The sequence below is a fragment of the Pollicipes pollicipes genome, unplaced genomic scaffold (assembly GCF_011947565.3).
Source record: "Pollicipes pollicipes isolate AB1234 unplaced genomic scaffold, Ppol_2.1 Scaffold_4219;HRSCAF=4965_pilon_pilon_pilon, whole genome shotgun sequence".
Taxonomy (NCBI): domain Eukaryota; kingdom Metazoa; phylum Arthropoda; class Thecostraca; order Pollicipedomorpha; family Pollicipedidae; genus Pollicipes; species Pollicipes pollicipes.
Genome location: NW_023596448.1, coordinates 32,538,800 through 32,554,409, shown reverse-complemented (window position 1 = coordinate 32,554,409; position 15,610 = coordinate 32,538,800). Strand labels below are relative to the sequence as shown.

General features: G+C 58.0%; 1 protein-coding gene across 1 annotated transcript in view; it reads right to left on the bottom strand.

The window, feature by feature from the left end:
- Nucleotides 1-1,875: 1,875 nt before the first annotated feature.
- The window catches only part of LOC119095213 (cilia- and flagella-associated protein 52-like), a 23,171-nt gene continuing 9,436 nt past the window's right edge, over nt 1,876-15,610 (bottom strand). The window contains exons 2-13 of the mRNA XM_037218083.1: nt 13,042-13,149; nt 12,414-12,591; nt 11,640-11,827; nt 9,678-9,843; nt 7,775-7,920; nt 6,911-7,083; nt 6,388-6,536; nt 5,699-5,844; nt 4,351-4,502; nt 3,165-3,282; nt 2,636-2,755; nt 1,876-2,238 (exon numbers count right to left, since the gene is read on the bottom strand). Of these exons, the coding sequence (XP_037073978.1) occupies nt 2,086-2,238; nt 2,636-2,755; nt 3,165-3,282; nt 4,351-4,502; nt 5,699-5,844; nt 6,388-6,536; nt 6,911-7,083; nt 7,775-7,920; nt 9,678-9,843; nt 11,640-11,827; nt 12,414-12,591; nt 13,042-13,149 (1,797 nt within the window). The 3' untranslated portion in view covers nt 1,876-2,085. The remainder of the gene's footprint in view (nt 2,239-2,635; nt 2,756-3,164; nt 3,283-4,350; nt 4,503-5,698; nt 5,845-6,387; nt 6,537-6,910; nt 7,084-7,774; nt 7,921-9,677; nt 9,844-11,639; nt 11,828-12,413; nt 12,592-13,041; nt 13,150-15,610) is intronic.

Here is a 15,610-nt window from a genome sequence, read left to right as displayed (position 1 = left end):
CAAGACTTTGAAATATATTTTTAAAAATATGTGACATTCAAGACAAGATTCTCTTTTTAAGGCGAAAGAAAACGCTTTCATAGCTTTTAAAAATCGTGGACCTCAGATAATTAACAAAACCATAGTCATCATAAGCAAAGGCAGTAGATATCTTATACTAAATGGATTTAAGGCTTCCTTACAGTCTAAAACCTTACGGTGAGTGACAAGTGAAAATATGGGCAAGGCAGTTAAATTATTACTACGGCATTGTCGCCAATGGCGGATCAAGATCGGATCATCTCATTCGTCCCTCCTTCTCCACCCGAAAAAATGTTCTAAAACAAGCTCTCCCTCGGTTTATTGTCCTTAAGCCCGCGAAATGTGTCATGTTCTGTCCATTCTGGATCACCTTGGGGGCCCATGGCCCAGTTCCACCCCACTTAGACCCGCCCTTATTCACCGCCGTTTCTGCCTCACGGACAGAGAGCAGACAAATCCCCTGCGCGGATAGAAGTCGATGTCCAATTGTTTTTTCGGAATATCACGCTTGAAAAAGATCGCCTAAAGCTTGTGGAACGGGAGGGCAATTCGGCTCCACTATACCGTGTAATATGCTGAATCACTTGAAAAATTTCGCTCGTTGCTGTGTGACCAAACCAATATCCAAAACATTTTGTTTTTGTTAACTGCTTGCATCCCGCCTCAGTTTCAGACTCATTCGAAGCATTAGCCAAGCGGTGCTGCATGTTAGATGACCACAAATGTGTGCCATCCCCGACTCCGTACGTTTCCGTACCCTCGGCCTGGTGACCCTCACCAAGTTCCCAGGCATGAGCGCAGAAACCTGGGGGAATGGGGGCGTGGAGGGGGGGGGGGGGGGGGGGCTGTGCGCACGTTAACACCAACCTCACAATTGCTCCCAAGCGCATCCACTGGAAAGAAGTGGAAAGACAAAATTACTGTCGTCCCCACCAATGAAATAGGAGACTTCCGCCGCCCCTTCTCCCACGTCTCCGTCCGAGCTTTCCCGCTGCAACTGCTGGCGTAAATTTGTCTCGCTTCCTAAAAATAAAGGCTTACTTTCGCTGCGCCTGTTCGCGAGTTCACGTGCCCCAGTCGGTGTCCCCATCTTGCGATCCGCGTGACGCACAGTCCCTCGCCTCACCTCTCCACACGGCGTGCTTTGAACACTGCTATTGCCATCGTATACACCACTGTACAAGGAGAGACAGACTGAAGGCATATAAAACTCTACCGCAGGATGTCTGCCCGGGCCCAGCGTTGTGAGACGACGCGCGTCGCCGCAGCCGGTGGAGATACCGCGGAACCGGTAGGTGCAGCGTTCTCTTGCTATGAAGTGCGACAGCGCAGCGGACGTGAAGTCATAACCCCTGGATCATTGGTTGTCACTATGCGTTGCACCCGCACCCTAGCTCAAACTTCCACCGTGTCCACATGACAAGGCGATTCTAAACGAGCGGACATCACACATGTAATTTGCTGACAACGGCTTTTACACGAGCGAACCAAAACGCGTGCAAACGCAGCGCCGCATCGGATGAAAACAGCATGTAAAAGGCGTACAATAGATGTAGGAATAACTAGCCGAATCAGACAGGACTTTCAGATATCATATCATATCATAGCGGTCTAAACGTCCGCACCGTATCCTGTGCAAATACAGCAAAAGAGGTGCGTTTTAAAAGATAGGCGGCTAAAGCCAATCGAAGACTCCCGTGGTTCGGCGATTCGGTTCGACCCTTTCGGCGGCTTAAACAGCCATTGGCTGTCAACACTTTTCGGCGGCAGTTCGATTTCGTGCGGATCCGCCCGCAGATCACGACCAATCAAGAACCACGCAGGACCTGACGCCACTGGATTCCACCCATCACGAAGTTATCACGCATGACGTCATCCTGATTCCGCCAATCGCGAGCCATCTGGCGGGATCACCGACCCGACCGGCCCAACCCAGGTCAAGTCGTGCTTGACGTCACCGCACCGCCGAACCAATCGCAAAACCGGACGGCGACACCACCTCAGCCAACCAACAGCCGCCGGCCGTGTCACGAAACCGCCGCCGTTCGACCCATCGCCGCCGGCCTAGACGTCTCCGGGCATCTTCCAGCAGAGGATGGCGCCGTCCGTGCCGACCGAGACGACCGTCTTCATGTCGGGCGAGATCTTCAGCGACGAGATGGCCGTGCTATGACCGACGCCGGTGAACACGCAGTCGCCCTCGCTGTACCGGTACACCTGGCGGAGACGGCCGTGGATGACGTCAGCATGGTGTCAGCGCCACCATCAATGTCACGCTGTCGCTATGGCGCCGCTGTCACCTAGGCCGGACCAGGCCGCGACCCAGTAACCGGCACAGCGTAAACTATACATTTATCATGAACGCAATGTCCCACCGACACAGCGTGGAAGCAACGACGAATACGGCACGCGCCGCTGTTCTCGTGGGCCCATCGGCTACAGACCGTGAGAAATGCCGACAACTGGCAACCCGACTGCCATGCGAGCGCATGCTCGAACAGCGCACCAGCGTCGGCCTTGCGGCGCGAGAGCCAGCCTTCCGCCCCGTCGCCAGCGCACGCCTGCCCGGCAGACACCGTCGGCCGCCTGTGGCCCCGCCGGTACGCCCGCCCACCTTGAGGAGCTTGTCGTCGCCGCCGGTGACGATGAAGCGGCCGTCGGGCGTGATGTCGACAGCGTTGAGGCCGCCGTCCTGCGCCGCCTCCAGCTCGCGGATCAGCGAGCCGTCGAAGATCTGGCCGAGCGGGGCGCGCGCGGCGTCACGGACACGCCGGCGGCTGGTGGCAGCACCGAAGCGCGACGGCCGGCACGGGCTGACACCAACGCGCCGCGCGGCGGCCGGCTCACTAGACACAGCGCCCGGACAAACTAGTGGCGTACAGTTCGCAGCTGCGTCTGTTGCAGTGGTCCTCACGCGGCGACGGCCAGGCGGTTATGACCAGTGTCACACACGATCAACGGCACGCGAGCTGCGTAAGCCGCGACCGACGAATCATGATAGCCCGTCGCGATCTTCGGCGGCTTCTCCCAACACATCGGTCTGTGCCGATGCCGCCACGGCTGCCCCCCCCCCCCCCCCGCCCTCCCGCTCCCCGCCCGACCCCCATCACATGCCACGAGCCGTGGAGGGGCGCGCGCCGTACCTCCCAGTAGGCGAGCTTGCGGTCGGTGCCGCAGGTGATGAGCTGCGCCTCCGATGGATGGTAGCACACGCCCATGAACAGCGTGTTGGCGAACAGGACCGTCTTGCGTGTGAACCGCCTGCGGCAGCGCGGCGCCAGCCACACCAGCAGTCAGGCAATCAGATGCAATCGGGTGCAGTCGGGCGCAATCAGGGTACAATCAGGTGCAATCAAGTACAATCAGTTGCAAACAGACGCCGGCGCCAAAGGCAGGGCATGTGGCAGAGACGGCATCGCGGGCTGGTCAATCACTCCCCGTGGCCAATGTTGATGATGGTCTGGAATGAGGCTAAATGAGGCGTCCGCGGTCCGTGTGACCTCTGACACTAGCGTCCATGTCTGTCATACCTGACCCCATGTCCGGATGCCAGGATGTCGTGCCGTGACCCACGAGGGCCTGTTTCCCGAGCTGCCGCGTCCGCGTCCGGTGACAGTGGTCACGCGACATCCCCCGAGTCGGTGTCCGCCGGCCTGACATTCCCAGGGCTCCACGACCCGATCCTATCCGATCCGATTCGATCCGATCCGATCCGATCTGACCCGATCCGACCCGACCCGATCCGGTCCGACCCTACCCGACCCGACCCGACCCGACCCGACCCGACCCGACCCGACCCGAATCCGATCCGATCCGATCCGATCCGATCCGATCCGATCCGATCCGATCCGATCCGACCCGACCCGACCCGAACCGACCCGACCCGACCCGACCCGACCCGATCCGATCTGATCCGATCCGATCCGACCCGATCCGATCCGATCCGACCCGACCCGACCCGACCCGACCCGACCCGACCCGACCCGATCCGATCCGATCCGATCCGATCCGATCCGATCCGATCCGATCCGACCTGATCCGACCACCCGACCCGACCCGACCCGACCCGACCCGACCCGACCCGACCCGACCCGACCCGATCCGATCCGATCCGATCCGATCCGATCCGATCCGATCCGATCCGACCGGACTTGACGCGACCCGACCCGACCCGACCCGACCTGCCATGGTCCGGCCCGACCCTACCTGACTCGGCCTGACCCGGTGTTCGCTCCCACCTGCCGTCCTCAGGGCATCGTGGCCTGGCGCCTTCCAACCTGACCTGACCCGACCTAACCCGATCTGACCTGAGCCGGCGGCCGCACCCACCTGACATCCCAGATGATGCAGGAGCCGTCGGTGCTGGCGCTGACACACTCGGAGTCGTCGCCGGTGAGCCGCAGGCAGGTGACCGAGCCACGGTGCTCCTTCAGCGCCGCCCGCAGCGTCTGCGTCTGACAGCCGATCTCCCAGGCGCGGACCTGGCCGGCGGCGGCGGTGGCGGCTCACGCACGGGGCCGGGGCACGACACAACGAACGGCATGCGGCGACCGCAGGTTGTGGGCCGCAGGTAATGTGGCGTGCATGTTTGATGGTTCATGTACGCAGGTGCAATTGCTGACCTTGTCCGTTCAGAAGGTCATGATTTGAGTAGTGTTTAGTGCTGTCGCGGGATAAACACGACCATAACGCGCAGGTCGCTGCTCGGAAAGCACTTGGGAGGGGTCGTCAAGACATGTTGTGTCGCAAGAGCTCTCAGAGAAACCGGAGAGTCCGGCGTGAAATCCGAAAAAAAAAACACGGCGAGAACCTGGCGTGTGACGGGCAAATCACGCTTGCCAGATGCTTAGCGACTGAGTGTGTTTGAAAGGTGTGAAAGGCGTTTAACTAGGTGTTGTTTGTAGCGGGCAGCAGACAAAATGCTAAGCAAAACATTGTTTACAGCAGCACTCGTTTACGTCACTCAACAGCACGAGGAAGACACCTCGATTCTAACTGAGTCGGCCACCCGGGTCGGATAAGCCCATGGGTACTCACACGGAATGGGTAACGGGATGGAGTGGGTATATATCTTGGGCAAATTACGGATAATGGCACGAATATGGGTATACAAATTGAGAAATGACGGGGAAAATATTCCAAGAGATAGTGAATGCGGCGGTGCATGAGTTTCTTTTAATTATATGACCACGCCTAATTTATAATATAATTTCAATACGCAAATAGATCGACTCATGCTTTTTTTAAAAAACGCCAACGTAACATCCTCAGGTACATATGTTCCTGACACTTTTAATCCAGAAACATAAATACTGTATACAATGCGAGCAGGTAGATAATCGATGCAACAAACTGATTAAGATAAGAAGCAGATGTGTAGCACCGGGCTTCGTAGTGGTCTCGGATAAGTAGCGGATGGGCGGGGAATTTATAGTGAGTGGGGGGTATCGGGCTTCGTAGTGGTCTCGGATAAGTAGCGAATGAGCGGGGATGTAATAGCGAGTGGAAAGTACTAGCCTTAGCAGCGCTCTCGGATTAGCAGCGGACTAGCGAGTGGTATCAGTAGCGAGCGGGTATGAGCGCAGCCTCGAGGGCAGCGGTCGGACTGGACAAGGGAACTCTGCGCCCCGAAGGCCTCTCTCCTCCCGTGCTGCTCCGATCCAGCTCCGGCCCTCACCTGGCCCTCGCCGCCGCCCGTCATCAGGATCTTGCCGGTGGAGAAGGCGGCCAGCGCGCTGACGCCGCGGTTGTGCGCGTCGCGGATCATGTACTGCAGCTTGCCCGACTCCGGGTGGTAGGAGCGCACGATGCCGTCGTTCCAGCCTGGCCGACGGCCGGCGGCCGGGCGGCGTCATCGGACGGGGGGCGGGGGGCGGCGGGAGGAGTCCGGACAGGTCACACGCCGACGCGGACACGCGAGACTCCGGACGCGTCAGCACCGGACATGGACGCATGAGATCGGGACGGCTGGGACTCAGGCACACACTAACATAAGACGGGGATGCGTTGGAGGCGGATCAGTGAGACTCAGGGCGCGGGTACGTCAGGCTCGAACACGTTAGAAGCGGATGGCACGGCCCCCGGACACGGATGCACGAGACGCGGACGCGTGAGCGCCGAACGCGGACACATGAGGCTCACGGACACGCCGGACTAGGACAACGACACGTGAGACGCGAACGTGTGCGACAGAGACCCGGCCACGAACAGGCGAAGCACCGGGACGCAGTGCGGCTCCCCGTCACTGCGGCTAGAATCGCTGCAGCAACTCCAGCCGCGCGACGGGCGGGTGGGCGGGCGCGCACCCCTCCCCTCGGGCCTGAGAGCCGCGGCGGTCCCTCCCGTCCCCCACCGGACGCCACCGACCTGTAACGATGGCTGACCCGTCCGCCGCCACCTGCAGACACTGGCACACCATGTTGGGCACGCACATGCGCAGCAGCTCCTGGCCGGAGGCGGCGTGCCAGACGCGGGTGTCCTCGGCGGCGCACGTGACGAACAGCTCCGAGCAGGCGCTGCCGGCCGCGGCACCTACCAGTTAGGCGGGGCGTGGCCGTCGACGGCGGCTGGGCGGCGGCGCCGGCAGCGGCTGATCGGGTACGTCACCAGTCAGAAACACATGCAAACATCGGCGGCTCGGCGCAATGGAGGCTGAACTATCGCGACCGTTTCGAGCCGCATCACTCACGTCAAGCGGACTGTGGTCCCGCTGATCTGAAATATCGCCAGTCAGACCTCGCCTGTCGACTGTCGCCTGTCGACCTCCGCCGCGCGCGCGACATCCACGTCCTTCCCCACGGCGTGTCGTACCTCGGCACACCCCATCCGCCCACGTGCCTCCCTCGACGCGCGCGACCTCCCTCCGCGAGCGCGCGCGTGCCTGCCTCACCGCGGGAAGGTGACCGCCTTGACCTCGGTGGGGTGGCCGGTGCGGAGCAGGGTCAGCTTGATGGAGCTGGGGCAGGCCCTGTAGATGTGAGAGTCGGCCGTGCCCACGTACACGCGGCCGCTCTGGTCGGCGGTCAGCGTGGTGACCCGGCCCTGCACCGTGTTGCACTGAACCTGCGGGCGTGCCGGTGGGACATGTACAGGCAGTGCCGCCGCGATCAGTAACACTGGTCCGCAGAGAGGAGTGCTGCGGACGGAGGGAGAGAGAAGGGGAGAAGAGGGGAGAAGGGAGCAGGAGGAAGAAAGTAAGCTGGAGAAAGAACAGGGAGAGGAAAGAGGAGAAGGCGAGAAAGAGAGGGAAGGAGCTGAGACAGAGAAGGAGGGAAGGGAAGGGCATGCAATGCACAGGCGGGGGGGGGGGGAGAAGTGTGTGGTGGAGTTTAAGTGATAGAGGGAAGAAGGGAGGGACGGAAAAAGGGAAGAATGAAGAGAGAAAGGGAACACCGAAGCACAGGGGAAGGAAGGGAAAAAAAACGGAGGGAAGCACGGAGGGAAGGAGACAAGAGAAAACAAGAGCGAGAAACGTCACCGAGGCCGAGACCCTGCCCAAAGGTGGCAGAGCGACAGCAGGTCCGAGGCTCGAGGCCGAGAGCGCCAGGACGAGGTTGGAAAGCGACAGGACAAGAGCGGGGAAGCGACAGGACGAGGCTGGGACAACAACAGGGCAAGGGCGGGAGAGCGACAGGAAGAGGGCGAGAGAGCGACGTGACGAGGGCGGAGGAACAACTGGAAGAGGGCGGGAAAGCTAAAGGCTGAGGGCGGAGCTCGACGGCACGATGGCGGGAGAGCGACAGCAGGCCCGCACCTCGTCCATCAGCCGGTCTGTGACGCGCTTCATCAGTTTGATGGTGTTCCTGGGCTTCTGGGTCGACTCCTGCAGGCGGGCCACCCGGCCGGCGCCCGTGCCCACCAGCATCTCGTCGTTGGGCAGCATCAGCATCGACCAGATACCTGCGGCCACACGACAATCGATAGAGGACTGTCCTGTGACAGCCGTCACAGCTGTCACAGCTGCCTCAGCTTTCGCAGCCGCCATAGCTGTCGCAGCCGCCACAGCTGCCACAGTTGCTACAGCCGCCACAGCTGTCACAGCTGCCACAGCCGTCACAGGTTTTGGAGCCATCACAGCTGTCACTGATATCGCAGCTGTTGCAGCTCCGGGCCACCATAGCACAGCAAAAGGGTGTCAAATGCTGTTTTTCCACTGTACCAGTAACCAATGATATATCGTGGTTTTAAAAACATTCGAGGAAATATCAATATATTATATAAGTACCTAACATTAGTGCCAAGCTTTATCACTAATCCGGCGAATCAAGCGACGCGAGTGTCACCAACCGCACGCCTTTGATACAGATGGGTTAGGATAAAACCAGAGGAGTAGGAAAATAGTCACAACATGCACGCCCAAGGAGACGGTTCACCGTCACGTCGCGCGGATATAATACGGACAACCGCCATGCCGTCCCTCCGCGAAGTGAGCACGGCCGCCCCATCCCCAGCTCTTCGGTGACCCGTCCCTCCGCGCAGTGAGCACGGCCGCCCTATCCTCAGCTCTTCGGTGACCCGTCCCTCCGCGCAGTGAGCACGACCGCCCTATCCCCAGCTCTTCTGTCAGCCGTCCCTCCGCGCAGTGAGCACGGCCGCCCTATCCTCAGCTCTTCGGTGACCCGTCCCTCCGCGCAGTATGCACGGCCGCACCATCCCCAGCTCTTCTGTCAGCCGTCCCTCCGCGCAGTAAGCACGGCCACCCCATCCCCAGCTCTTCTGTCAGCCGTCCCTCCGCGCAGTGAGCACGGCCGCACCATCCCCAGCTCTTCTGTCAGCCATCCCTCCGCGCAGTGAGCACGGCCGCACCATCCCCAGCTCTTCTGTCATCCGTCCCTCCGCGCAGTGAGCACGGCCGCCACATCCCCAGCTCTTCTGTCAGCCGTCCCTCCGCGCAGTGAGCACGGCCGCCCTATCCTCAGCTCTTCGGTGACCCGTCCCTCCGCGCAGTGAGCACGGCCGCCCTATCCTTAGCTCTTCGGTGAGCCGTCCCTCCGCGCAGTGAGCACGGTCGCCCCATCCCCAGCTCTTCTGTCAGACGTCCCTCCGCGCAGTGAGCACGGCCGCCCCATCCCCAGCTCTCCGTTGAGCGACGACGGAGTCTGGCGGACCGCGAATGGCGCCGCCGACAGGGCCAACAACGCCGACAGTACCGACGGCGCCGACAGGGCCGACAGCATCGACAGTACCGACAGCTTCAACAGGACCAACAGCAACGTCAGTTTTGACAGCAACGACAGCAACGACGGTACCGACAGCAACGAAGGCGCCGACAGCAACAACAGCACCGACAGGGCCGACATCTCGAACAGATCCGACAGCGACGACAGCACCTACAGCAAAGACAGCACCGACAGCTCCGACAGCACCGACAGCGCCACCAGCGCCACCAGCACCGGCAGTGCCGACAGCACCGACAGCGCCGACATCTCGAACAGATCCGACAGCTCCGACAGCACCAACAAAGACAGCACCGATAGCTCCGACAGCACCGCAGCACCGCCTGTGCCGACAGCACCGCCATCGCCACCAGCATCGACAGCCCCGACAGCGCCGACAGCGCCACCAGCACAGACAGCGTCGACAGCACCGATAGCTCCGACAGCGCCGACAGCGCCGCCAGCGCCGCCAGCCAGGCGGCCGGACTCTGCGTCTCTCACCCAGGCTGTAGGACTCGCCCTCGCGGGTCAGCTTGTTCTTCTTCTCCGGCGTGCGGGCGAGGCACGCCACCAGCGCCGGCATCTGGTCCGGCTCCTGCGCTAGCCGCACCTTCATGATGTCGCCGGAGGTGGTGCCGCAGTACAGGTACCGGTCGACGGCGTCGATCTGCCCGGCACGCAGGGGAGGGGCACTCCGGTCAGGAGAGTCGCCGGCCGAGAGGCACTCAAGAGGCGCTCCGGTCAGGAGAGTCGCCGGCCGAGAGGCACCCAAGAGGCACTCCGGTCAGGAGAGTCGCCGGCCGAGAGGCACTCAAGAGGCACTCCGGTCAGGAGAGTTCGCCGGCCGAGAGGCACTCAAGAGGCCTCCGGTCAGGAGAGGTCGCCGGCCGAGAGGCACCCAAGAGGCACCCGGTCAGGGAGAGTCGCCGGCCGAGAGGCACTCAAGAGGCACTCCGGTCAGGACGGCCGCGCGCTCTGGCAGGGGCAGAGTCGCCGGCCGTGGCTGGCCTGCCGCTCGCCCGCTGCGGCGCCCGTGGATGTTATTCTCTACCGCAACGTGCGCTTCCATTTGTTTCCGTGTGTTTTGGGCGGTGGTTGGGAAAACGTCTCCGAGTTAGTTTAAACCATCGCGCACAGGAGATTCGGCGAATTTGTTCGGCCGAAGCGGAATAAGCTTGCGCACGAGTTAAGCCAAAACGGCTTACCCTCATTTTCCGGCCACGGTGGCAAATGTGATTCACTAGATGAAGCTCTATCAGCAAACTTCATGAATGCGGTTAAAGCACTTCAATATTCTGTCGCTAGAGCGTGCAGCTAGAGCGAAACATGGCAAGGTCCAGTTTTTTAGCTTGTAAACACTTAAAATGACTTTTAAAACAAAGTTTCCCGTTCGGCTTTTGCTGAACTAAAACGGAACCCGCAGCGTATTTACAAGTTCAGCTCCAACTTTCCCGCCAGTAAATTATCCGACTCTGCGTTTTTCACGCAATACGCCACAAAGGCGAAGGCTCCACGGCGCATGTCTATGTTTGTGCAGCAGGTTGTGAGCCCTACACAAACAGCCGGTTCGGAGTTCAGGTCGATAAACGACAAGCAAACGGCACAAACGCTGTCTTTGTTTTGCGCGCCGCACACCCGGCCTGCACTGTTCCGCAGTCTGCTGTGAGTGCGGTTATATTTGCAGTTGGCCGTAAATTGGACATAGCTGGCGACAGGCTCCATTAGCCACTGATGGTGGATTCAACGTGAAATTAATCCGAAGCGGCAACAAAGAGACAGCGAGACATCAAAATGGCTGAAATTATTCCAGCGTTGAACATAACAAAAATTTGACTCCAATCGATTACAGCATGTATTAGAGGCATTGAAAATATCTAGTTACCTCTGACTTTTGCACTACTGAAAAAGTTCTGTTTCGGAACTGCAATGAATACAAAGTGCAAGCGTTGTTCTGCAAATTATCGGCTAGTTAAAAAAACGGATATAACGCTTGCGAACGCTAAAACGCTAAAGCGAACAATTGCAAAGCGCACAGTTGCAAATTTATTTCCTCCCTTCGGACAGCTATTGGTCTGTGGTATTTATGTAATATCATTTTGCATGATTTCACGGAGCACGTAACTGTCACTAGTTTGCGGTCAATTTACGCTTAAGGGCGTCGCGATTGTTCATACGATCCCCCGGACTTACCACGGCGGTGTACAACAACGCAGACGTCAGCGGGTCTCGAACCCACAACCGCGCGCTCATGTGCCAGCATTCTGGCACCGAGAAACCAGCCCACAATGCCAACACCACCATGACATGTGCATTCACCCTGCGCGGGGAGTGTGTACTTTCATATTCGAAAACAGCACATTTAGCGTATGTGACCAAAGCGAGCGCATGAACCGCGACACGCAGAGCAAACATTTCTTGCCGCGGGGTCTGCCTCCACAGCAAACCGCAACACGTACTGCTTACCCGAGCGCACCGTATCTTGCGCTTGACCTCGCTGAGGGTGACGTTGGAAGGCGCGAGGAAGCGCTTCTTGCGGTGGATCTTCCACACCCGCAGCGTGTAGTCGCCGGCCGTCACGAACGTGTCGTCCACGGTGCTGCAGAACTTAAGCACCAGTGAGTTGCCCTGCGTCGGCTGCGACGCCTTCAGGCCTGTAGCGCGGGTCACGGAGGCGTCAGCCCGCGGCGGGACGGACGCCAGGGTGACGAGACACCGGAGGTCAGAGCCGCGGTAGGGATGGGAGGGCTTCAATTAAGGCATCGGAGATAGCTACCGCGTTTATCGGGCGGCGTTTGCGCCGCAGCGAACGCTTGGTAATTGCGCGAGGCCGTGTTTCGTATCATGCCTCCGCGGCCAAACGCGTTCCAATTAGGAGCGACAACTTAAGTGCTACCGAGAGCTCCTCCTGTTTGTCTGCATTGCATTACCTCAATGGGCAATGCTAGGCCTCAATGCATTGTCTGCAATGCATTGAGGCCTGTTTGTCGAGGTGAAGCTAGTGTGGACGGCATATGACATCCGTCTCTTCACAGCATGACTTGAACCGGCCATCAAAACGCAGAAGCGTGGCCCGCAACCATTGTGGACACCGCTCGGTCTCCCGAGCCCCCCGGTCGACGGAGCGTCAGACGACAGCTGACCTCTCACCTCGCAGTCCTATGGCCAGCTCGCACATACGCCGGCCCGCGTCGAGACGGCTGACGGCGGCGCAACCCAGCCTGCCCGCCCGAGGCGTACCGCACAGCGGGTCCTTGGTGGCCACGTCGTACACGATGACGTTGCCGTCGTCCTGCCCGCCCAGCGAGGCCATGAACACGTCGTTGGGCGAGAACGCCACCGCCTCCACCTTGACCTTGTGCAGGTTGTGCGAGCCGTACCGCTCCAGCGTGTCGTACGACCAAATGATGACCTCGGCCTACCGGTGACGGGAGGGGAGGGGGAGGGGTACAGCGGCGCTAGAGAGCCCAACAAGCTGCCTTTGGTGAGTAACTGGGGGCCGCAGATGCAGGCCGTGTAAACACAGCTGATGCAATCGAGCTGTAAACTGCATACGGATTTCCTTGCAGATGGCTTGCTGAGCTGTGCACAAAGTTAAACAAAATGCTCTGCTCTGGTCGCACTCGTACCCTTGTTCAGAAAAGACACACCGATTATAGGCCACACCGTGCCAATCAGCGCTTCTAGAGGTGTAATAGGTGTTATCCGCAACCCTGAACACGTGCCATGAACACGTTACACGAGACCGCGACCGAAAAAAACTCCCTGGGCCGGCCGGCGTCACATCGCTCAAGCGCGCCGCCGCGCCGCCGCCGCCGCCGCTCCAGCGCTCCAGCGCGGCGGCGGCCGCCGCCGCGCCCGACCGTACCCGGAACCCCATGAAGTTGATCTGGCCGGAGGCGATGTAGCGGCCGCAGCGGCTGACGTCCACGCACGACACGTTGTGGCTGTGGCCGGTGAGGAAGCGCTGCCGCCCCTGGCCACCCCATCACCACCACGTCCGTTGCCCAGCGCGTACACCACGTGCGTGCCGTCCGGTGCACGTGCAGGCCGCTCAGCACGTTACCTGGCCCGACAGGCGAGCCGGTCAGTGCCGCCGAACACCGGTCATTATCCACCGCGGTCGTCGGAGTGAGAGAGGTCGACCCTAGACGTCTGGACGATGTTCTAGTCGTAACTAACGCACATACACCCCCACGCCGCCGCGCACGCACGCACGCACGCACGCACGCACTACACAGCACATGCACACACTACACATACACACATACACATACACATACACATACACATACACATACACATACCATACACATACACATACACATACACACACATACACATACACATACACATACACATACACATACACATACACATACACTACACATACACATACACATACACATACACATACCAATACACTCACATACACATACACAATACACCAATACACATACACATACACATATACACATACACTCACCTACACATACACATACAACATACACATACACATACCATACACATACCCACACATACACATACACATACACATACACATACACATACACATACACATACACATACACACAACACACACACACACACACACACACACACAACACACCACACAACACACACACACCACACACACACACACACCACACACACACACACACACACACAGTTAGCTCGCTGGTGGCACGGGGCGTGGGACTGGGGCGGGGGTAGTTTGCTTGAGTGGATGGTTTGCCAGTTGGGATATATATCGACTACGCGGGAAGTGAATGTTTGATCTACGTCAGTAACCACATGCTCCTCTTCAACTGTACGCATAAAATATATCGCGCAGGACATGCACTCGAATGTTGAGTTTCGCAACATTTCATTCCGGCGGTCACCTTCAATCCAATTGCAGCTGTCAGTTGCATTCCTTCTTCTTGACTTCACCGTCAATGCCATGGTTGAGATTGTGAGACGATGCAGCGTGTAACACCACCTGGAGAAGACAGCGGAATGATACCTTTCCACCGTTCCTCAGATATATTTTGCCAGGACCTACATGCAGGACCGTAAATTTGGCTCTGCACGTAATTGGAGAAACCGCCACATGATCATCAACATTCCTTTCTCCTATTCGCGGTTATTTATCCGAAACCTGGAATCTGGTTTATCCTGGTACCCCGTTAACCTGGTTTATCTGGGGCAATCCGTAAGCATCAGTCAGAGGTGCAATAGATGTTCACTGGTGGGACATTAGATGTCCCTTGTTGCCCCTTGAAGGAAACCCTGCCCGAACCCCACGTTTTTTCGAGGCGTGTGCGGGCTTGTTTAGGGAGGCATGTTACCCCCCACACACAGAAACACAATTTCTCTGAGCGGAATTAAGTCTCGGAGCAAATGACTCCCACAGCATGTTAGTCTTTGCCTGATCAGTCTCCACTTCCCTTCATCCCATGGTCCTGAACTGGCCATTACTGGTCGGAAGGGCACTACACGCAGTCAAATATCGAGGAGATCGTAGCTCAGCTTGGGAACGCGTTGCCGCACGAGCATGTGAGGAAAGCGTGGGCTTTGAGGCATGACCCTCAGCCAAGAGTTCTGAGACCTATCGTTGCCAATTACCGCGAGGAACAACGATCATTGTCCACCACGTAATCGGAGTGAGAGGGTTGACGCTAGATGGCCTGGACGTGTTCTAGTCACAACCACACCACACACACACACACACACACACACCACACGCACACCCACACACCAGAACACCACACACACACACCCAACACCCCCACACACACACACCCAGATGCTTTATATCGACGTTGCTCATGTAGAGTTGCTATACATTTTTGAAATGCCCTCGTTATTTCAGTATTGTCGGACCCAGAAGTTTTTTGACAAGATGAACGAACCATCTGGTGTCCGGCATCAAACACACACACACCAGATAAAGAAGCTAGCGCATGTACCAAATCTTGAAGTCTTTACGAGGATTGTGTTGATGACATCAACATCAACTCACGAGCACTCATCACGCTTACGATCAAGACCCGATTTCACTGGCCGAGATTTTAGCCCCCACGGAACTTTTTGATGTGGTCATTATGCAAAAAAAGCATCCAATTGACAACGAGTGTTAAACTTTACGTGCACTTTCCCAAGTACCCTGGCGACCGTTATTTTTTTGGTGTTGGTTTCTGCCCTGTTTATTTCCGACAGGATGGAGCACTACCAGTTTGCTATGGAAACAAGCTGGTCAGCTTAATTTTGCTTTTGTTGGAATAATGTTTTTTGTTTGAATTTTTTGCTTTTTGGGTATATCATAAACATTCTGTCAGTGTATAGACAAACACTGGTATTATTTGTTCCAAATATAATTTTATGTCATTTACAAATAATATGCGCTAATTTGTGCATGAAATGACAAACCATTT